Source organism: Furipterus horrens, unplaced genomic scaffold (genome assembly GCF_987537825.1).
Source record: "Furipterus horrens unplaced genomic scaffold, mFurHor1.1.pri manual_scaffold_6, whole genome shotgun sequence".
Taxonomy (NCBI): domain Eukaryota; kingdom Metazoa; phylum Chordata; class Mammalia; order Chiroptera; family Furipteridae; genus Furipterus; species Furipterus horrens.
Genome location: NW_028327176.1, coordinates 185,457,642 through 185,481,488, shown reverse-complemented (window position 1 = coordinate 185,481,488; position 23,847 = coordinate 185,457,642). Strand labels below are relative to the sequence as shown.

The following is a 23,847-nucleotide window of genomic DNA, read 5'->3' as shown; positions in this document are numbered from 1 at the left end:
ACCTACGCTATGCACTTAAGAGCTATTCATAAAGCAATTATCTTTTTTTCCTTTAAAATAAGTTGCTGAGCCCTACAGCCTTCACCCCCTCCTAGCTCCACGCAATCTCAACCTGCCACTGGATGTAACATCCAGACCATCTGGGCAGGGAGGACTGCCTCTGTGTTCCACATCCCACGTCATGAAGGGCACACCCAGGATCTGCCTGCCCTTGGCTTTGGGAGTACCAGTGGGTACACCAACTGCAGCTTTGGATACCACCTGCAGGGTTGGCCAGCTGTTTAGAATTCAGCCAGTTTGAAAGAAGAGATACCCTTCTTTTGGGGTTTTGTTACAAAGGCAAAATCAGTGGCAGAGGCAGAGAGAGATGGAGAGAAACATCAGTGTGGGGTTGCCTCTTGAGCACCCCCAACTGGGGACCTGGCCCACAACCCAGGCATGTGCCCTGACTGGGAATCGAACCAGAGACACTTGGCTCGCAGGCTGGTGCTCAGTCCACTGAGCCACAGCAGCCAGGGCAAGGCTCTATTTTTAAACTTGAGCCTCATTCTGCATTTTCCCCACATGGCAGAACTGAGTCAGTGGCGCTGGTTAAACACACGCCCAGTGTCAGGATAAACCATCAAGTCCCAGGAGACCTTCCCCTGGTTTCAAGAAAATGACATCGAAGAACAAACGCTGAATCCTGACAATGCTGTTAAAAAGCATCTGATGACAGAAGAAGAGGCGTGGAATGAGCTTGGCTGCTAATACCCTGCGGACACAGCTAAAAGGATTCAAATACAGAACCCTCCACCATTTGCCCTCGTCACACATGAGAGCTCCTATTCCCTGGCCTCTAGAGAGGTGGCACATCATCACAGGAACGGACCATAGGAGGCTATCCTGGACTCCAAAGAAGGCGTTCACATCCTAGGGGAAGTCATTTTTATCCTGGACATTCATGACATTTTAACGGTTCAAGCTTCGGTAGGTTTGTATCTTATTTCCAAGAACACTTAAGAGAATACGGGTAGCCTGGTGACCTTTCCTGGGGACAGTTCAGGTGAACCTAAACAGGATTACATGTGTTTTCATACGATGTTCGCCACTGTGGAGCCAAGCAGAAGGGGACTCCTGAGGACCTGGATCTGTTTGATGCTCTCCATGAGGACTGGATTACTGCTGCTCGTAGCCCTTGGGGCTCAAGTCCTGGGCCTGCATCACTGGCGTGTCCTTCTCTTGTGTCTGCTACCAGAAGTGAGAATTCCAAATAATGGAAAATATCCTCTGAGAGGGACAGGTGAGAATGCTCATCTCGCACCTAAAGAGGTCTGCAGGGAGTGAAAGAAGCCTTCAGAAACAGAAGAGCCTCAGTTACACATGCCTGGGTTACTAGCATGGCCGGAATAGACTGAACATCAATGTTACGATGCAGCGATGGAGACTCCCTCTGATACTTCCGCCCCTGAAGAAGGTCAATGTTGTCATCAAATCTTTGACTACACTTTCCGGGCTGGACGGGCCGGCTTGCCCACTACTGAATGCCCACGCCATCGATGTGCTGGCTGTCTGCCCACAGCTGCCCCGCTGTAATCCAGAGCCCACGGCTCAGGCAGCTCTCGGCTCCACGGGGTCAGGTCTGCAGTTGGTTGAAGGAAAAGAGGGGTGAGGCTTGACCCCCCAGGTCTACTTGGACTTAAGAAAGTAAAAGCCTTCCATTCAAGCCAATCAAATAACATACAAAGATAAAAGTGTGGAGGAACGAGAGGTACTTCAGTGACCAGATACGAGCTCAAATAAATGGGCATTTTCCCCCAGTTCTATCAGAGAGGTTTTAATTTTAGTTAACTCACTCCTTGTGAGCTTGACGGTGGTTGTTTGCAATGATTTCTCAGGCTTAAGAATAACGGTAACTAGAAAGAAAGATAACAGTGTATGTCTTCTACCCCCATCCCAGGGCTTATGGTTCTAAGTTTTTTAGATCAAGGAACTTGGTGACAAAGAATCCGGATGTAACGTAACAGTGAAGGGACACACGGCAAAGCAACATCACTGCTCCTAGGACACAGCTTCACTTTCACCAACAGATTGAAATCCAAACCTTTCCCTTTAATATCAGTCAGTTTCGAGGTCAAAATTGGAACATGATCCATTAAAATTGCACTTCTTCCTACTTGGTAAATATACATTTATTCTTTGCTGGCCATTAAAAATACAGAAAGCACAGTTTTTTTTTTTTTTGTTTTGTTTTTTGTATTTTTTAGGAGCACCTTACCTCGCTCCAGAACCTTCTGTACTTTAATGTGATTAGCACAGAATCCGCTGTACAGCTTGAAGTGGTCGGCATAATAAAGGAACGAGCCTCCCAAGGAAAACAGCAATTTCTAGAAGGGGAGGGAGAAGTCAGGTCAGAGGAGGTCTAGTCAGGGGCTGCTGGCCCTGGCGTGGCATTTGATGGCTTTGGTGTCTCCGGGGCACTTGCCCTTCAGAGCACTCCTGCCTCGGGGAGTCATGGACTAAAATAAGCCACAGACTGCCCTGGGGGGACAGCGGATGGAGAAGAGGCCAGGCATTCCCCAGCAGGTCTGGAATCTGATGGAGAACTTTCTGGCAGAGGAGCAATCAAAGGACAAGAAAAAGTTCTCTAAAAACACACCTGATAAGGTGGGTTATCCACAAGCTGAGGGGCTAATGAATGGAGCTGACTGGGCTTTCCTTGGGATGAAGAATGCTGTCTGTGTACTTCCTGGGCCCCTCCTGTGAACCGCCTTCTGCTTTGCCTTCCCTGGAGGGGCTCCGTGCCAGGCGCCGGTGCTCACGCAGGAGACAGGGCTCCGTAGGAGACAAGCCCTCAGAACTGGCCTATGTCTTCATCCCAGGGTCATGTGACCATGGAGACAAAGAAGCAGGAGCACTGCCCTGCACCCCCTTCCGCGGACATGAGTGAAAGCAGGCAGCAGCCACCACCCGGGCACGTGCCAGAGCAGCCATGCCGCACAGACCCCCGGTCACCTGAGCACTGACTCTCAGACAGACACGTACCCTCCTTGTACCACCTGCCAGAGGACACGGTGCAATGAATGCACTCGGTTTTTCTCATCTGTAATCCAGGGACCAGTTTCTTTTTCAAGGGAGACTTCTGCGCTGTATCCACCACGCTTTGCTTTAAGCCGAAGCCGAAAATACTTACTCTGAACTGCGAGGGGGTTTCCAGTATGTTAAAGTCAGATGAGGCTGAAATCCCATCCTCCAGAGTCTCCAGAAACACCTTTTGAAATTCAAGCATCTCTGGCAAACTCCCAAAAAGTGACTCCATCTATGTGAAAAATCGGGATTTGAAAAGAGGGTGTTAGCAATAGAGATGCAGACCCCTCTCTCTCAGTGGCACAGCGAAGCCACGAGTCATTTGCCAAGAAGCAGGCGGAAGTAAGTCCTTTAATGAAGACAGCATATTCATTACGGGGTGTAGTTTCTACACAGAGAATTTACAGCACGGGTCCCCACAATTCTAAAATAAGTTTTTCAGTGGATGTAAAATTTTCAGAATTCAAATCGGGGGAAATGTAAGTCAGGAGAGAGGAACTAATTCCTGTGATTTAACCTTGAAATGTCACGCATTCAAAAGTAATTGTTGGTCACGCCTTCTACAGAAAGGGCAGGACCGTCCTGCGTGTGTGAACTCGAGCTGCCTGGCTTCATGCCAGAGGCCACACTCATGGCTGTGGAAGAGGCCACGCATGGGCCTCTCTGAAGACCCTTACGTCTCGCATGTTCTTTGAAGATCAGTAGATATAACCTCCACGGAGGTCCGCTGAAGGGCAAACAGAGACTAGCCTATGGCTTAAGGGACAGAGGGAATGTGATTACCTCATCCTGGGTAAGAAAGGTCTCATTCTGAAGTGGCTCCAAGTATAATTCAAAGAGGCAGCTCAGATCCTAAAAGACACAAACAGAGCGTTCACTACATAAGCCTCTAACAGACCCGAAAGTCTCCAGCAACCCTGGCCCCTGCTCCAGGCTCGCATTAGAAATGATGAAGTTCATGTCTCGTTGAAACTCTTGACCCTAAAAGTGGTTATGACTGCTCACCTCATTCAAAGAGATTAAAACCACAACGCGTTCAGCAGCGGGACTGCACAGTTTTCTTGAGAGCCTGCCCACCCACTGCAGCAGGAGCCCGCGTCTCCCTGCAGGCAGCTGAGTTCTGCCTAGGTACTGTCAGCCAGGACCTCCTGCTGGCTGATCCAGGTCCCTCCTCTGCCTCAGGGAGCACGGGGACAGCTCAGAGTGGAGCTAGGAGGGGCACGACCAGATCTGCGCAGGTCTTCCACTTCGGGGTGGAAGCAATAACAGAATTTCCAAGTCCCATATTCAAATGCAAGGGGAAATGGCAAACGCTAGCAGTCTCGTAGTGTACGAGCTGGGCCCTAGGTCCACGTCCAGTCAGCAGGGCCCCCGCAGCCTAGAACAGTGGGAGTTGGCTGTATTCACAGAACTCTTTTAAATAAAAGGCATTTTTATTTAATAATTTGAAGCCAAAGCCGGGAGGTAATTCAGTGATAGAAAAGATTTCCTTTTCTTGTTTCATTCATTCAGAAGAATTTTGGATGCTGAAGTACCAGGGGTCGTTGGCTGTGAAGGCAGCTCCTCTGCCTCCCCTGTTTCCAGCAGGGGAGTCCTAGCTGTAAAGCCTGGGGTCTCCAGAGCCCCGCCCCAGGCCCGGGGAGCAAGTGCACAGGCCCGTGGTGCCTTCTGGCTCCTGGTGAAATCTCCCAGCCCTGCCTTCGCTCCCACGTCCCTCAGCAGCTGCTTCCCAGCCGTGGGGTGGGGGGGTGGAGGCGTGGGGGTGACTGAGTCCTAACTCAGGGACACACAGAGGTCGACATTTCCAAGTCGCATGCAGAGATCCAGGTTAGATGAAGGAACAAGTAAAATTCCATGTTAAATGTCAGCCACCAAAAGGACTAAACACAGTAAGGCGGATGTGTGTGTGAATCACAAGAGACACCAGGTGCTGGTTATTTCGTCAGAGACAGTGACAGGCTGTTGTCATTCCTCGTGCCGGCTAATGCTGCTCAGGGGGACTTACACACCGAGCGCACTCTGCGCTGACCCGCGGGGGCCACGGAGCTGCGACACTGGGGGCCTAAGGAAACAAAGTGCAGGTTTCTTGTAGAGTAGGGTCATTTCTGTCCACTCCCCCGTCAGACCCAACCCTAGTCGCTCAGCATCATGAAGAAGCGGCCCTCCCTGTGCCAAGTGACCTCACAGTAAAATGCAACCACACCCATAAAAAGGGACTTGGGCTCAGTGACCATCCTCCAGGTGACAGGAAGGCTGGGAAACCTCACACACTCGCAGCGCACAGAACCCCCTGGATTTTCTTCTCCCCACAATAGATGCAAGACCAGATGTAATGGGAAATGAAATGAAAATATCATCTCTACACCTTTCCTTTCTCCCCCGTGGGACCAAGAGAAGGGGATTTGGGTAGTTCTCCGGAGCTATCTGTGTATAAGGCCTTCGGTCAGGTCCAGATGAAATGATAGTGACATTAACAGAAAGTGAAGGTCAGGTCTGTCTTGCAGAGACAGGAGGTAATAGGCGTGTGTGTGTGCATCCCAAGGTTTAGTTCAAGGCCAAGGGCACACCAGTCTCATAGCCCAGAGGGGAGCGCTGCAGGGGACTGCCCCCCACCATGTGGGCAGACCGGGGCAGCGCACACGCCTGGATGCCGAGCCTGGCACCCTGTGCCGCGCTGTGTTCAGCAATTGGCCAACCAAGAGAGCTTAATATAGCCCCAAAGCTTCAGCAAGTGCTTAACGCAAAATAACTGTCTTCCCAGGCTCCTGTGTTCTTCATAGAACGTTTCTTAAACACTAGCTGGGAGCCTCCAAGGCAAATAATTGAATTCTTTGGGCTCTGAAGATGTTCGGAACCACCCCTATGACTGTGTGTGAACACCCGTGTGATGACATTAGATCAGTTGTGGGACCGTGTCCTGCACTGACCACCCTCCGGCAGGGTCTGGCAGGCCTGGGGCCCGCCTCAGCTGTCACTTGTAAACAAGTTGTACCCTCCTTCCTCATCACCTAAAGTGATCCACATCCCCTTCCAGCACCGACTCCCTTCCCACAGATTGCAAATGACAAACGGGAACATCTGTTTCCATAGTGAAAGCTACCTTGGTAACAAAATGAGCCGAGAATCTAATTTTTTCAAAGTCCTGCAAGCATTTCCACCCTCAGCCTCACTCGGTCTTCTGCAGCAATTCGCTTATTTAAGGGGCAGGCACCGGCCTTGTGCTCGGTGGGGCCCCGGGGGAGACGCCTGATCCGGGGCCCCCGCCGCGGTGCCACGGGCCATCACCGACAGGAAGGGAGAGCGGGGCAGAGCCCACAGCACCTTCGTTACCTTCACGTAGGATTTCTCGGTGTCCAGCAGCTCTTGGATGACCTTGCGGAGGCGCTCGGCCTCAGACAGGGGGCGGGCCAGGGGCCTCGGGGGCGGGTCCTGGCTCCCCCTCGGTCCTTCCATGCCGTTGGTCTGCGTGTCGTTAAAACTCCGGCACAGCTCCACGATCTGCTCAGCACTCTGAGGGGTGACAGGAGGTGGGAAAGAATGTACAGGACGCTCTCCGTTGTCACCACCGCCCGCCAAGGACACAGGCAGCCTGCACCTTTGCCCGGCACCCTTGGAGGGATCTCACAGGGGAGTATCCATGATCCAGGGCAAATGGTCGCATCTGCCACAACCACCCAATCAGGTAAGGTGCCGGTAGGGAAGGTGCCAGCTTACGCTCCTTCGGTGTCTACACCGGGTGCTCCTTCATTGCTAAGAGGGCCGCTGCGCAGATGCTTCTTTAGCACTGAGACTACAGAAGGTGGCCCAGGGCTCAGCCTCCGCAATCCTGTCGAGGCTGCTCTGAAATCATGGTTCCGGCTCACTACAGGCCCAGTAAGAGACAGCCCCAGGGAGTCCCCTCTGTCCCCTCGGTGGTGGGCTTGACACAGCTCAGTCTCCCATACAGAACAGCCCTGCGAGACCCAGACATGGCGTGGCACCAGAGCCGTCCACAGTGGACTCCAAGGTCTGCTCTCAAATCCACCCGTTTCGCTCTGCAATCTTGCACCAAGGGGCAGAGTTGAGTGCAAAAGTTGAGCTGTTGTAGAAGCTAGAAATGGGAGGAGAGAAAGAGACCCACGGGAGAGAGGGCCATGGGGACACAGACAGGGAGCAGAAGACACAGCAAAGCCTGCTGAGGACTGGAGAGAGGGATGAACAGGTCCTGCGGGAAACCCCCAAGAGGGGACCCTTGAGCTGGTCCTCGGCAGTAAGCAGCCATGGGCCAGACCCAGGGGCCGGAGGAAGGGGATAGTCTCATTCCAAGGAGTGGGAACAGAATCACACAGACTAAGAGGCAAAAAAGAGCAGGGCTGTCTTGGGGGGGGGGGGTGTAGCTAACAACCTTCAGTGCATGTTCCTAGTTAGACTCACGCACAGTGTGGCCACGCCTTCTCCGGGAGAACTGTCTGCACCCTCCTCCCTGAGGCTGGTGGTACCGGGTCCCAAGTGGTCGCCTATCTGCTTACATGGTGCCTGGAGCACCATCAGATTCCATTTAAAATGTCTTTTATTTCCCTTTCTTTCCACTCTACCCAGCCCATCTTAGCGCCTGCCAGTCTGTACGTATGCCTGTGACGGGCAGGGCCATGCCTCTCTTCGTCACCGCCCCCCCCCCCCCCCAAGGGCCCATCTCAGTGGCTGGCTCACAGTGAGTCTTCGCTTCATCTCTGCTGCACTGAATACTGCTGACTCACAGAGCAGCTTCGTCCTGATGCAAATGACTAACGGCCAGCTACTTTGACCACTTAGTCTCTCAGCCAACACTCTCCGGTTTAAGGGCCTTCCTGCCTGATCTCTGTCACTCTGTCTAGGGTTGAGTACCTCCTAATACTCATTTAATTCATCTTCTTTGCTTGGTTATTTCAGAACATTAACAGCATCCACAGGGGCACCGGTCACCTTCGGTGGCCTGACACATGCTTGTTACAAAAGCAGTCTCCTAACAAATTCAAGTTCCTCAAAGAGAAAGCAGAACGCATTTGCCCTCGCTTCGTCTCTCCCTCTCTGTCCTACCTGCCCTCCACAACAGTGTCCCCAACGGACGGGAACAGACATCAGCACTAAAACTCAACACTGATCTTCTGGGCTCATCTTTTCAGTTCAGTGGGATGGGGACCAGCTGAGAGCCTGCTCGGTCTCCAGAGAAACAGCCAGTTTCTGCAAGGGGAGCGATGACATGCCAGGCAGCCAGGAAACCCACACGAGCTCGTGTGGAGCAAATGAGGAGCGGAACACGCATTCATGAGTGGAGCATCCCTTTGGAAGGCTTCCGTGAAGAAGTGGTCTGGCAGGCCTGTGTTCCAAGGGAGAACCCTACAGAACAAGCCAAAGGTGCAATGGAAGAATGAACTCGGTAAGGAGCCGGACGCGGGATGAAAAGGAGAACCTTCCGGGCCCTGGGGTTCTTTAAATATAATTGCTTCTCTTTTATTTTCACACTAACCTTGGTACAAAATTTAGACCAACCACAATACAGGTACTTAGCCCTCCAACTAGACATATAAACACATATAATAGAATTTACTTATCCAAAAGTTCAAACGTGTGTGTACCAATGATTCTCCTTGGACACACACATTATCCACTAGGGTTTTGTCCTCAACTATGAACACAAGCATATTTCTGGCAATGCCTGTCAGAAGATGTTCATTCTGGGTACACTCTCAAAGAATAAGAGAACACCAAACAATGCAAATTGATCTATCAAAATGTCTCATCATGCTGAAAACAATCAAATCTTACGAGTCATCATTCAAGAAATCCCAACACTGTTCAGTTGTGCCCTGGAAGCCTATGATTTGCAGCAGAAGCCAAAGCAGGGTGGGGAGGGCATAGCCAAAAGGCAGCCTCCTTCTCTTCCAGGATGTGAGCACCCTAACGGAGCACCAGGTAATGTAATAATCCACTCCGAATCCTGTCCTCCTCCAGGGGATGATTCAACCCTGACCACACACTGGCTTTGGGAGCTTCAAGAAGGGCACATGCCCTGCCCTGGCTGGTGTGGCTCAGTGGGTTGAGTGCTGGCCTGCAAACCGGAAGGCCCCAGCTTTGATTCCCAGTCAGGGCACATTCCTGGTTGCAGGCCAGATCCCCTGTTGGGGACATGCAAGAGGCAGCCAACTGATGTTTCTCTTAACACGTCAATGTTTCTCTCCCCCTTTACCTCTCTCTAAAAATAACTTTTTTTTTTTCTTTTTTAAGTACACATGCGTGGACCAACTGAATCAGAATCTCTGGGGTCCCAGGTATGAGCATTTTTTAAATTCCCCAAGTGATGCTCATATGGGGCCCAAGTGAGAACAACTGGTCTACCCATCAGCACAGCAAACATTCTTCTCGGGTCTCCCAGGAGTGGTGCTCTCTCCAGCCAGATCACCCTGTCCCCAGGGTCTGCACCGAAGGATGGCCAGGTAACAGGTGTGTGGACTGAGCTCATAAGACACGAGGAAGCAGACGGAACCATACCTGTGACCCTGGTATTCGGGTCTGGCCCTCCACTAGGTGAGCAAAACAGTCCAAGATAATAACACTCAGCCTCCAAACTCACTTATTTGAAATCTCTATACTCGTATTTTGCACCACAATCTCAGACAACATGATTTTGCAATCCTGAAAAATAGTCCCCAGAGCTATAGAATCTATATTAAACTGACATATATTGTATAAAATAAGATCTGACAAAATGCACCGTACGTTAAATGGCAGCTGGTGAGATGACAGTTTTGCCACACTGGGATGTCAAAAATCACACCTAGCAATGCAGTGTTAAGACAACGAGATTTTAAAAATAAAGTATCTTGCCATTTTAGAACGCGAGAATTCATTTTGCAAACACTTCTGGTAAGATTCACTTGGAAGAGTCGATGTTAGGTGAGATTTTTCATAGCAAATGTCCCTTTGGAGGTACCGCACTGACGTGCTGAAGGGCGACACAGTCTCTGTCCTCACCCTGAACGGGTCCGCTGTTGTCTAGGGACATGGTGAGGATCACTTAGGATCAAAAGGAGGCAGGTGAGAAAGACTCACTTGTTGTGTTTCAGATCCTCCATTCTTAGTGATGGTTATAAACACTGAACTTGTTCAGGGTGGAAGTCTGGGTGGATCTGACAGGCAATTTCTAGGAATTGTGACTCTGGGTTGCGATAGTTTCAGACATGTGTGTTCTGAGGAGGGTGGAAAGCACAGGCAAGACTCAGAAGTCCCAAGTTCTAGTCCCGGCTCTACCCCCAGTCCTGCATGGACTCCTGGGCAAGATGCACTTCTGAGCCTTCCATTTCCTTACTGGTGAGAGGGAAGCACTGTGGCCTGTCCCATCACGTGGCCCCGCTAATTACCACCTGGGTCAAGGAGGAGAGGGAAGTCGCATTAGTTGAGTGCCTGCTCTTGGCCAGACAGACACGGGGGGGGAGGTGGCCTCACAGACTTGCCGGCATCTAATCCTGGCCCAGACGTGACAGGTGAGGGGCGATGAGGCATCGGCAGGACCCCGGTGGCACAGGAGCCATCTTCTGTCTCACTCTCCACAGGGCAGGTGTCTGGCAGAGGGTGGGGTGAAGCCCGACCTCCTTTCAATCCTCCCAGCAGCTGAGCTCTGCCTGTCTTTCCTGCTCACTTTGCCACCGGGTCCTTATTCGGGGACCATGGGTACTGCACACTGTTCTGTCAGAGGCCTCTGTTTGTACTACTTGGGCCCCCTAAACACTTCTGGTCTATGAGTAAAGGTTTTAAAGGACCGCATGACTTGGGGGACTAGCTCACGGAGAAACGCTGGCAGGTTAACGAGAGCATCTGCAGGGGGCTCTCCTTCTGAGTCCCTGGCCTAGAGGCAAAGGACGCTGCCTTCAGGGAGAACATCGGTGACGGACTTCACCCAGATGCGGGCCTGAAAGGGAAGACACCCTCCACTGTCTGGCAACTGGTCACATCACAACATGGGATGAACCCGGCAGACCCTGGGCTGCCACCACGGCCCTCTTCCCTCCACCAGACACACCGTCTCTATACTGGCCCTTGGCATGGACAAATCCAAGTGCGGACAGTGTCCACAGTGTCCTCACAGCAGGGGAAACAGAAGGACTAGGTTCTTACTACTTCTTCTATCCCTAAAAAGAATGTGGGGAGAAAGAAAAAACAAGCTATAGGTTCTGGGCAAATGGCCAGTTGTCCTGAAGGACAGCCGGGCCCCGGGAAGGCGCGGCTGGGGCAGCGTGCGCTCACACTGGGCACACAAATCTGCCCGTTCGTCGTCCGGAAGCCGCGATGAATCATGTCAGAAGGTGGTGATGGGTCAGCTGCCACAGCCTAGCCAATCAGTGACGTCAGAAGAGCGCCCCTCAGTAAAATTGTAATAATAAAAAAAAAAGTCTCTGAAACTGTACAAAGGACTTCTTCTCAATTCAGTCTGCACTTCATTCAAGTCTCTAACTTAAAGAAAAATCTACAACTACCCCAAATATGGCCATCGGAGGGCATCTGAGGAGCAAGGGGGGGTTCAGTGACTTCCCAGGGTTCAGTGGCATCGACAGGCTGGATCCCAGGGGAGGGGAACCCACCACACGGAACAAGGGCGGGTCCGGTCCTGCCTGGCCAGCCGCCCGTCGCTGCCAGGTCCGAAGTCCGGGGCTGACCTCGGCTCCACGCTCAGAGGGACTGGCGGGGCCCAGAGGCCGAGGCCCAGTCTGCAGGGGGTCTCAGCGGAGAGGACGGTGGACTGAGAGGAAGAGAGGGCAGGAGCATTCAGCACCTTCACAGGGGGTGGCGGGTGTTAAAGAAACAGATTCAAGATCATTACTTTTATATTTGGGGGACACAACTTTTACTGATAAAACCCCTGGATAAAAAGAAACTAGAGAAATGGCATGAATTTTTTCTGTTTACCCAAATGATACAAAAAAGAACGAGGAAACACTCATAATTTTTCTTTTCTTGACCAGAGAGTTCTATCTCCAAAGACAGTCCCATGGAAACTGTAAAATTAAATGTGAGCTCACATCAGATGAGGGTCCTTATTTTAAGCTGAAATGTAAAGATTAACCTAAATACCCAAAGGAATTTATAGATTCAGTGCAATCCCTATTAAAATACCAATGGCATATATCACAGACCTAGAACAAATATTTCAAAAATTTATGTGGAATCAAAAAAGACCCTGAATAGCCACAGCAATCTTGAGGAAGAAGAACACAGCAGGAGGAATCACAATACCTGATATCAAACTATACTAAAAGGCCATGGTAATAAAAACAGCCTGGTACAGGCATAAAAACAGACATACAGATCAATGGAACAGAACAGAGAGCCCAGAAATAAACCCAGGCCTCTATGGTCAACTAATACTCGACAAAGGGGGAAGGAACACCAAATGGAGTGAGAAGAGCCTCTTCAACAAATGGTGTTGGGAGAACTGGATAGGGACCTGCAAAAAAATGAAACTAGACCACCAACTTACACCACACACCAGAATAAACTCAAGATGGATCAAAGACTTAAATGTAAGCTGTGGCACCATAAAAGTCCTAGAGGAAAACATAGGCAGGTAAATTTCAGATATCCCACGTAGCAATATTTTCACTGCTATATCTCCTAAGGCAAGGGAAATAAAGGAAAAAATAAACAAATGGGACTACATCAAACTAAAGAGTTTCTGCTCAGCAAAAGAAAACATCAGCAAGATGAAAAGGGAACCAACCATATGGGAAAACATATTTGCCAATGATACCTCAGACAAGGGATTGATCTCCAAAATCTATAAAGAACTTTTATGACTCAACATCAAGAAGACAGAAAACCCAATTTAAAAATGGGCAAAGGACCTGAACAAACACTTCTCCAAAGAGGACATGCAGAGGGTCCAAAGGCACATGAAAAACTGCTCAACATCACTAGCCATCAGAGAGATGCAAATAAAAGCCACAATGAGGTACCACCTCACACCAGTCAGAACGGCCATCATCAACAAATCAACAAACAACAAGTGCTGGCGAGGATGCGGAGAAAAGGGAGCCCTAGTGCCCTGCTGGTGGGAATGCAGACTGGTGCAGCTGCTGTGGAAAACTATGAAATTTCCTCAAAAAACTAAAAATGGAACTGCCTTTTGAACCAGCGATTCCACTGCTAGGATTATACCCGAAAAATCCTAAAACACTAATTCAGAAGAACCTATTCACCCCTATGTTCATAGCAGCACTATTTACAACAGCCAAGTGCTGGAAACAGCCTGAGTGCCCATCGGTGGATGAGTGGATCAAACACTGTGGTACATTTACACAATGGAATACTATGCAGCAGAGAGAAAGAAGGAACTTCTATCATTTGCAACAACATGGATGGAACTGGAGAGAATTATGCTTAGTGAAATAAGCCAGGTGATGAAAGACAAATACCACATGATATCACCTAATACAGGAGACTAATGAACAGCACAAACAAATATGCAAAATCGAACCAGAGGGCATTAGCCTATGATCTCATTACCTGAGTGGTTTTCTAATACAACAAGGATGCCAGCCTGTTAAACCAAGCATGCCGTGGTCTGGGGACAGCCAACTGACCTGGAGTCTGCACGATCCTTCCCCGTGTGGAAAGGCCACCCTCCCCTTACATCCCCACTCTTATTAGGGATTTCTGGACCCAAGGGTAGGTAGGACGACGACCATGTCCAGCTTGAAGCAGCTAGAGGAGCTCGAGACCTTTGCCCATTGTCCTTTATAAGACTATAAAGGGTCTTAAGTCTGAGAGGGGGTAATTGTTATTTTTTGTTATAAAAAAATAATTAATTAATTTAAAAAAATAATATAGGAAAGGGTGAAGCCAAGGAACTTATATGCACAACCCATGGACATGAACTAAGGGGGGTGAGATTGCTGGGGGAAGGAGGGTACTGGGCAGAGGGGAGCAAAGGGGAAAAAATTACAACTACTGTAACAACCTAATCCATAAAATATACTTTAAAAAAAAAGATTAACCTAAATAAATACGGCACAAAAATGCAATGACATATATGCAGCAATTACCACTGCTGGGAGAGATCAGTGTCTACTGACCAAAAAAGGACATGATTTATTGGGAAGGGAAGAAAGTAGGTCTGCATTTTTTAAAGTAACCTTTTTTGTATATCTACTATTTATAAACATACATGCATAGATTTTTAAAAATAAAATTACATGTATCATAAATGCAGTGTTAACACTGCACTTCAAGTTATTTTAATTTTTTAGCTTACCTGAATTTTTTTATAGTGATTTTTTTTAAATATTTTTAATGAGATCCTTTCCTGTCACTTTAAAGAAATGATCTGATGCAGAAGAGGCCTGATAAGCATTCTGCATGTATGAGGACACAATCCCTCCACGCCCAGTGCCCAGAGTTTGGCTCAGAGACCAGCTTTGAGCAGGTCATTTGAGTATGATCGTTGTCCAAAGCAGTGTGGGGTTCCATGGAACAGAACAGAGAGACCTGCTATGGTCTGAACAAGGTCACGGGCAGGGAACATTGAAGCCATGAGCTCAAGGGTAAATAGTTAAGTCAACTACGCAGTTTGGGGCTGGCAGAAGCACCGAGTGTGCCAGGAACTGAAGGTCATGAGGCTTCAACCAGAGAGCCAGGTCACGTAGCAAGGTGGGGCAGGAGAGAGGTGCAGGGGCCTTGCTCTGGTGGATGCAAGCATCCTGACCTGGCTCCTTGGCGCTCCCTGCCACCTCGGGGGTACGCACCTTACAGGTGATGGCAAGGTGCATAGTAGTCACGACGACATTACCCTCAGTGGTACAGCCTGCCCGTCACCTGAGCTCTGCCCCTTTCACATGTGAGACGGCCACCAAGGGTCTCAGTGCGTGCTTTGCACGAAACGGTTACTTTCTCCAAGACAGGAGATTGAAGCACACAGGTCCCAGCATTACAACCCCAGCCACGGCAACAGCGGCTTTGTGGCCTTGACTAATGCCTCTCTGACTCAGTTTCCTCATCTGTTCAGCAAGGATCGTACTTTATCAGGTCTTGCCGCAGAGTCAATGGGTAAAACACGTAAAAAGACCTGGCACAGCACCAGGCCCCAGGAAGGCCAGGGCTTGGTAAAAGTTACATATAATGTGTCCAGGGAGTTTTGTTCTCCAAGTTCTGTTATTTTTAGACGTATAGAAGAATACATTTCCTCTGTGTTCCCTGAAGGAAAGGCCAGAAAAATAAAATCTCATGTATTCAGCAGGTCTTTAATTTAGCGCCTCCTCAATGCCAGGCTCTGTTCTAGGCGCCGGGGACTCAGCAAGACGGAGACCCTGACCTTCACACAAGAGTACAATGAGCAGCTGGAGGACGGGCAGAAAGGTGACAAGGACAGAGGACAGAGAGTGGGACGCACAGTATGTCAGACAGATAAGTAAGGGTTCCAGGGAGGGCCGGCCGGCTGGGCTGCCCCTGAGTGGGGCACAGAGGAGAAGGCAAAGTTGGCGCAAAGGCCTGAGGGAGGGAGGGAGCCTGGCCCTCGAGAGGCAGCACTCAGTGCTCAGCCCCAGAGCGCAGATCGAGCTGTGTGTCTGGAGGGAGGGACTTGTGAGTTTGTGGCTCCCGGACCACAGTGCTCTCTTTGGAGAGGAAGCAGCCGATCTGGAGCCAGCGTGGAGCAGGCCTGCTGCCTGCCATCTGCTTGGTTTCTTTATTTAACTAGAGTTTGGTCTGAATTCAGGGATGAGTAAGAGATGCTCTCTCTACCAAGGATGTGTCCAGGGCTAGGACAGCGTTCTACAAATCCAGGCATCTCTTTCACATAGAATAACAGGCGTTCGATGTCATTCTTATAGAATTGACTCAACACAGCTTGCCCTAACCTATCCGGAGCCAGATACTGCCCTTTCTCTCTCCTGTTGTTCACCCAGAAAAGAAGATACGGCTTCCTAGTTAAATATAGTTAGACCTGCCCTCAAGGAGGATGGGCAAGGGCCGGAATCTGTCCCTGACTTCTGAATGCAGAAACATGCCACGCCTGGAATAAGAGAGACTTTCGTGCCACCACCTGAAACAGGTGAGTTAACGGTAGATAAGAACAGGGGTCAGTAAACTATGACCCTTGGGTCGAAGCCAGGCTGCCATCTGCTGTTGCAGATAAAGTTTTATTAGCACTGGGCTGTGTTCAATCATCTGCCTCCTGTCCACGCTGCCTCCGCACCGAAAGGCAGGGCTGAGTGGTTGCCAGAGCCTAAAATATTTACTGTCTGGCCTTTTACAGGAAAAGTTTGCCAACTTCTGATATAAAGAGATGAGCCCAGAACACAAAAGATTCTTTCTTTTGAAGTTAAGTCTGAATTAAACCTCAAAATAACCTATACAACCTTATTCTGAACTTTTTCAGTGAGTAAAATATAAATTGAAAGTTGACTTTTATATCTTTTTCTGTAGGCTACAAATGACATCTTAATTCACAGAAGATAGAAACCTTTTTAGGTAGCGAGCTTTCAGCCAGCTGCGCCAGGACTGAAACCAAAACACCTGTGCGCTACCTGGCTCCGATCCAGGAAACGAGTCAAGTTCTCACAACAGTTTTTACTTTGTTGCTTTCGGATGCAGAGGACGATTCAGTTTGCTCTTCCTGTGATGTGGGCATGAAGACCTATATTTAAACTCTTTCTGTAATTACCTTATATCATTTAACATTCGTTCTAAATATGTTTTCTCTAAAGAAGCCTCTCAACCAATTACCATTCGATTCACTTTTTTGGGAAAATATACTCAACTCTGGCTTGCATTTATGAATGCTATCCTCCACTCACTTTCCATCCACGGGTATTTACCTCAGGTCTTAGCTCTGTTTTTATTCTCTTCCCTCCACTTTTCTAGCCAACTTTGGTAGCATCGTCACATGCATTCATCTGAACTTGTGTATTTACAATAATTCTCCCTTTAGTGGTTAATGGTTTCATTTAACACTGTTATTCTGGTTGGTTTCCACATTTACAGCCAGTTTTCTTAAACACAACATTTCTGTTCGAGTTATGTCTTTGACTTGACTCCTGGTAATTGATAACACATCACTGAGCTGTTTTTGCAGGAAAAATCTTGAAAGTCTTAGAATATACTGAGTTGAGACTATTTTTCTATCTTTGTCACTTTATCTGAAGAGAAAATGTGTCAATAATACCAGTGCGATTCCAACTCTCAACAGACTAGAGCTCTGACAAACCTTTGTTAGACACCAATTTTCTGGGCAGGTCAAGTCTATCCTGTAGACAGAAGACTGAGAACAATACAGAGAATCCTGAAAACGGAAATCCCGCTCACTCAGGTGAAACAGTTCAGTCTGTGTCCAGCTTTGATCAGGACATTTCTGCCCAAGTACCTGCGCCCAGACTGTCCCCCTGCTGACTCCTCTGTCCTTCCCTCTGGCTCCCTAAGGAGCACAGTTTCTTTCTAGTGGTCACCCAGGTGGGATCCTAGTCCCCCAACCTAGAAAAACAAAAAGTGGGGCAACACCTGGTTTCAGTGGCAGACCAAGAACTCAGCTCCACAAGCAGTTGTAAGATGCTCAGAAAACGATTCCACGTCCTTGATGGTAATACTTGGGCGTCTTCAATCAGCTCTCTCTATCCTGCTCCCCAAATGTAAACTGCACATGTGCCACTGGGTATAGCCCTGGCCACGGGGACCATCAGAGTCAACCCCGGATGACAGCAACACTCAGCCAGGAGGAAGGAGACACAAAGCAGTCAGCGCGTGTCTCCCCAGAACATTCTCCAGAACATACCAAGCCACAGTTTCCCTACTGGGACAGCTAGGTGGAAACACGCGCTCCAACTCAGGGGCATACAGGGACTCATCCCCTAACTGAACTGGATGCAGACGAGTTACGAATCCTTAAGGAACTTTTCTGAGCATTGAAACGTCGCCATTTACAGTCTCTCGCTGCCACTTGAGGGAGAGCCATCACGACGCAGAGCAAGCCCACCTGGCTACCTGGCCTGACCGGCTGTGCAGCTCCCACTGTAGCTCCAGGGAGAGGGCTCCTCTCATCCCCTCTGGAGCTCATCTCCTTTGAGACCCACTTAATAGGTGCACTGACTTCTGACGGCTGGTCCATGAGGTGTCACGGATCAAGGATGTCCTGCCGTGACTTATTAAGAACAACATGGGGGTAAGGACGGGCTCTGAGCAGTGATGTGTCTGAAACCTACCACATCCCCATCACGCTTAAAAAGGACTAGATGGCCAGTTCTAAAACGCAATTGAAAATAATGCTTAGAATTTGGTTTCAAAAAAATTGCAGCTTTGGGGAGGAAAAAAAAATCATATAAAATGTGAAACATCAAATTATTTGTCAATATCCTGACAACCCTAATTAGGCGTGGGTGTGGCCAAGCGTTGTTGGCCTTGAGTGAGCTCCGCCACAGCCTGTGAGCCTGCGTGTCTCTTTGTCATTTCAGTTGCTGTTTTCCTAGATTTAAGCCGTGTGATGATCAAGCCTGTGATGTTACTCAGCGTTATTTCTTATTGACGTGGCCTCGAACTACTCATCTCAGCTGGGATGATGTCTGCTTCATACATATTTCTCTGAGGCTTCGCCAGCAACCATCTCTAAGACCTAACACCGACTAACTCAGAAACGAAGCCATCGCGTTTAAACTAGGACAACGATTCTTTTCAATATAGGGCGTGGGGATTTTGGTCAGACTTCTAGAAAAAGCAAGCTAATCAATACAAGGTAACTGAGCCACGTTTGCCTGGCGGTGAGCGCAGCTGAGGAGTGAGGACGGACACACAGATGGGCAGACACGCAGGCAAATACAGAAGACACCAGGGACAACGTGACCGTGACAGGATGTCAGCTGAAACTTTTTTTTAAGGCATCAGACATAGAAAATTGTTTTTAAATTTCACCTGACATTACTGGCCTGATAATCAGTTTCCCTCTCTTGGAAACTCATCTATAAAACCATCGTAGTCGAGACCTCCCTGGGCTACAGAGAGGGGCCCCACGCACAGCCTGCCCCACCCTGGTGCCTGGAGTCACCGGGCGGATGCAGCCAGGCCGGTCTGCTCATCTGACTCTTCTTTATCTTGTGACCGAATGAAGGGAATGGATTCTAGAGAATCCCAAGGCCAGCACAGAGCAGCTGAAGAGGCGGGAAGGCGGCCGCACGCATGCAACGCCTGCGGTTTCCACGCAGTTAGCAACGAAAGCCCCAGCCTGCGCGGAGCCCGAGCCAGGGCTTGAAGCAACTGCACACTAAGAGCTTCCTCATCTGGCACTGGTCTTCTGCAGACACGGGAGCTCAGGTGGCAGCTCAGAGTCGGGTGCGAAGGAAGGTGAACCACGAGCTGAGCAAAAAAAACAAGGGTGGGGGCGGCAACAGCAGCAAAAGAACGAAAAGGAGGAAAGACTGGGTGGGGGAGGGGCGGGCCGTAAGCACATACCTTCAGCTTCCTCCTGTCTCCCGTCTTGGTGACAAACGTGCTTTTGGTTGCCCTGTTCATGCTGTTATCAAGAACAGCAGGAGACCCATGTGCAAGACTAACAATCCAGTCTTTACGCTCAGCAGTTAGAAGCTGGTAGGTGAGATGGCGAAGGCCCCATGGGTGCGCCTGGGTGACGCGTTCACGGGCAGTTTCTCCGTGACCTGTCCTCCCTCAGCTGGCTGGCCCCAAACACAGGGTGGCACACAAGTCTGCTCCAAGCAGAGACCAGGGAGGAAATTGCAATATGATGCAGAACAACTTCTCACAATTTTTTTTTTTAAAGTCAAAGCAGCCACACTGTGGGCCTGAGACTTCAGTAAAAGCTGAGACTCAACTATGAATAATGAAAGGCATTAAAAAGAACCACCACCACCAAACACTGAGGCTGAAATACATCTTCATTTATCCAGTGTTCCTTAGACTACAATCTGTAAGTACACAAAATATTTTTCAAGGCACCTGCATGACTATTTCAGACCTCCCGACAGTGGCAAACAACAAGAAATTGGAATGAATGAATGAACGGGGGACCGCGACACAAATATATTTTAATATATTGATAAAATATTAAAGATAAGGTGGAAAAGATTCATGGCGCCCACACAGTGGCCAACCAGAATTAGATTGTCACTGCGGCTGTTCTTTCTTTCACAACCAAAGGAAAGCGGTGAGCAGCCACAAAGCCTCACCTCACTTGCTGAGGGGACAGTGGCCACGGTGGTTTGTCTCACCGTGGCCTCAGATGGCAAACCCAGCCCGCCCCCTGGCTGTCTGACAGCTGTTTACTTTACCAAAGGGAGTTCTGTAACAGTTGGCTTGGCAATCAAAATTGAAATTCCTGTTCCCCCCCAAAATCACTTGTTCCCCTCATTACAGAAAATAAAACTTTTTAAAATGCTAGAACACCAGCCCATCACATTGCAACTGGTGTTCAACAATCCAGGGATGTCTAACCACCACCATTAATACTGTTTCTTCTGGTCCCAACCTAATATTTATGTGCCACGTTGGGAGAAGTTATCCTTCATTTATCGCTCCTCAGAGTCTCTTAGCACACTAAAATAAATAAATAAATACAGCATTAACAGCCAAACTCATCCAAGCAATTAGACGTGACAGAAGAACGAAGGTCAAAATGCCACCAGACTAAACGAACACAGTGCTTTTTATACTGTAGGTATCTGATCATTGATTCTGCAATGTCCCTAATACTAAGTCAAGACAGAAGACCATCCGGATGTTTACTCCAAGTCAGAATTATCAACCTGGAGTCTCTAGATTCCTAAGGAGGAAATCCACGGAGAAAGGCTCTAAGATTATGGAAATCCTGGAACTGTAGACCACTTTTCACGTATGTACACAAGCCATTTTCTGAGGGTCGTGGCTTTCGTCAGATTCTCAACTGTGCTGCTGTAAATACTTTCATGAACCAGGTCAGCGTGAAAGACCAGAAAGGACATAACCATGTTCACAGTCGCTTCCCACCACCTTAAAAACCTCCATAAACCTCAGAGGTTTTAACTTCAGTAACTGTCTAAAGGACAACAAGTGAGCAATGCTACATCTAATTAGGTTCTTCTAAAATTTAGTGTTCTTCTAAGCCGCTCCCCATATTCTTGAGGAAAAAGGGCTACATCAAGCAAAACCCTGTCAGGCGTGAGGCAGGAAGACAGGTCAGGAGCGGCGTCAGAGCCAGCAGGGGCTCCTAGACTGGCCGCTCCACCCTCGACGGCACAGATGCAGAAGCCGCATGACTTAACCAAGGACACAGGGATTTCAGTGTGAGACCCGGGGCCAAACCCCATGTCTTCTTCCTCGGCGATCACCCTTGGTCCAGACAGCTTCCCCTGAGAATACACAGAGGCTGCCAGTGGGGTTTACTGGGGCTCCCCAAGAAGCACAATTATTCTGAGGTCCCCATAACTCACTCTCTCTCTCTAATCCAGGAAGCTTAGAAAGATGGGGAGGGAGGGGGCTGACTGCCACCGAGGGCAAGGATGAGCGACGGGGAAGTGCTACAGCTTTTCCCCCGTGACGCTATCCAAACGCATATGGCCCCTCTTAAGGCAGCACAGAGCACAGGGGGCTTGCTGCCCAGCCCCACCATGACCGTTCTGCCCACGTGCCAGAAGGAAAAGTGAAATTTCAGGGAGCACTAGCTGGAGCTCCCTTCCCCCACCCGACTTGCAGGAAGCTGGGTGGCCGTAGCCCTTTGTTTGCCTTGAAAAGGACAAACGCAGCCCTCATGACGTCTCATCTCAGATAGGATGGGAGCAAAATCATGGCCCCCTGCGGTTTCTAAGGAGAGGGTCAGAGAGGAGAGGTCAGCACTGACATAAACTTGGGAATAAGGCCGGGCCTGTCCCTAAGCGTCTCTGCTTGGTCAAGGTCAGACCTTAGTGAGGCCTCCGCTCCGGGGAGTCTCCCAGTCACTCTGCTGTTAGTCACGGCCCCGGCACTGTGAGGAAGGGGGTGTCATTACCCGAGAGCAGCGGGCTGCTGCCCCCGCCAGGCAGTTTCGGAGCCCCGGCCCAGCCCGCAGGTGACTCAGGGCAGTCTGCTGCCGCCTCTGCCTGACTTCCTCCTTTTCCTTCTCCATTCTGTGATTCCGAACAGGGCTCCTGATGACAACTTTTTCTTTCTCTTTTTCCCCAAAAAAACAGGATGAAAAGGGACCATCTGGAGGAGCACGAGAAAGCAGCGGCCAGAGGAAGGCAAGGAGGGGAGAGCTGAGGCCAGAAAAGGGAGGAGGAAGCAAGAGCTAGAAGGGACCCAGCCCGGTGAACAAGAGAGCCCGTTACCCAGAAGAAAAGGGAAGAAGGGGACTCCGCAACCTCCTCGATCCTTCCAGCTTCACTGTGAGCGGGGAGAGGGCGGTCCCCACATCACAGATTAGGGGAGAGGAGAGGAGGGGGCTGTGGCGGCCCCAGGACGCCCAGGGCTGCCCGCCTTGCAGACCAGTTTTGTCGGCTCCGCAGCCTCTGCCGCCTGCACACAACGTGTATCCTGTGTCCCCACAGAGCACACGGGCCTGCGCCGCGTCTGCAGCCACAGCACCGCAGCCCCCCGTGGTCCCCACAGCACGGCCAGGGAGACAGCTGAGCGCACCCCTGTGCTGGCAGCGTCTGTGGGTCGCGGCCCCGCTCCACCCACGGCTCTGCCAGTGGCCACGGCCCGCCTTCCACACTCCCTTTGCCTCTGTCCAGGGACACACTGGGCCTAACCTAAGCCCGGAGGACCTGACCTGCAGCCACGCTGACGGGGCTCAGGGGAAGTAGAGAGAGGTCCCCACCAGCAAGATTCCCTAAGATTCCTTCCCACCGCCTCCTCGTTGATTCCACTGTCTGTCCTCCTTCCGCTGGACAGGCCCCCCCTCCCCGAGCCAGTTGGCCCGTGGCCGTGGATCCGGGTGCTCACCCTGAGTCCTCGGTGCCCCCACGCTCCCGGCTCACTGTGCAGTACTGCTCACGGCTCACCCTCCCCACGCCCCGCGCAGGGAAGCTGGTTTTCTCTTTCTTTCTGCTTCTCATTGGCTGAGTGACATCGCCACCCTGCTGAGTACGAGGTGTAAGTTGACGGTTGACAACAAAGAGGACAGGGCTCTGTGTGCTTCATTGTAGTGATGTCCCTTCCTGCCACACCCAGTAAAGAGCTGGCATCTCCCGACACATCAGTCCTAATGATCCAGGCTCTGCCAGGAAGAGCAGGGACTAATACCTTGAAGCTATGAAAATGGGAAATTAAAAAATATCCAACTAACCTCAAAGAGATCAAATGGCCTTCCAGACACCAAGGAAAACTAAGCATGGTCCCTTTAAACAAGTCCACAGACTTGCCACCAAGTCCCTTGCAAGGGAACCACGGTGTTAGAAAAGGAGCACAATGCACTTGAGAGCTCATGGAAGACTCAGCTCGGCTTTGATTCGAACCGTGTCCTTGGCGCCTGTCTAGGCCCTGACATGACGCCTCTATTCCAAAAGCGAAATGTCTGCAAGACCCGGCACGGTCTCTCCCGAAGCGCCTCAGTCTGCGCCGCCCACTCCTGCTACGGGTGAGTGCATCCCTCACACGCAGCTCTTATTTGGTCGCTGGAGGCCACCCCTTACCACAGGTCACCAGGTCATGGGCCACGGCACAAGGAAAACCAGCCATGACGTGGGCAGGCTCTGTCTTCATGCAGAGGGTAAATAGCTGAGGACCCCATGGCCAAGGCCTGTGGTTTCCAGCCCGTTTTCATCTCACGGGACAGCTTAGCAGCATCTGCCATCCACACTGACCTCAAGGAGACAAGCAGGCAGC

At 50.1% G+C, this 23,847-nt stretch overlaps 1 protein-coding gene across 1 annotated transcript in view; it reads right to left on the bottom strand.

Annotated features, from left to right (window-relative positions):
- The window catches only part of TIAM2 (TIAM Rac1 associated GEF 2), a 120,144-nt gene that overhangs the window by 9,367 nt on the left and 86,930 nt on the right, over positions 1–23,847 (bottom strand). The window contains exons 15-18 of the mRNA XM_090280011.1: positions 6,397–6,576; positions 3,850–3,918; positions 3,173–3,298; positions 2,258–2,366 (exon numbers count right to left, since the gene is read on the bottom strand). Of these exons, the coding sequence (XP_090136137.1) occupies positions 2,258–2,366; positions 3,173–3,298; positions 3,850–3,918; positions 6,397–6,576 (484 nt within the window). The remainder of the gene's footprint in view (positions 1–2,257; positions 2,367–3,172; positions 3,299–3,849; positions 3,919–6,396; positions 6,577–23,847) is intronic.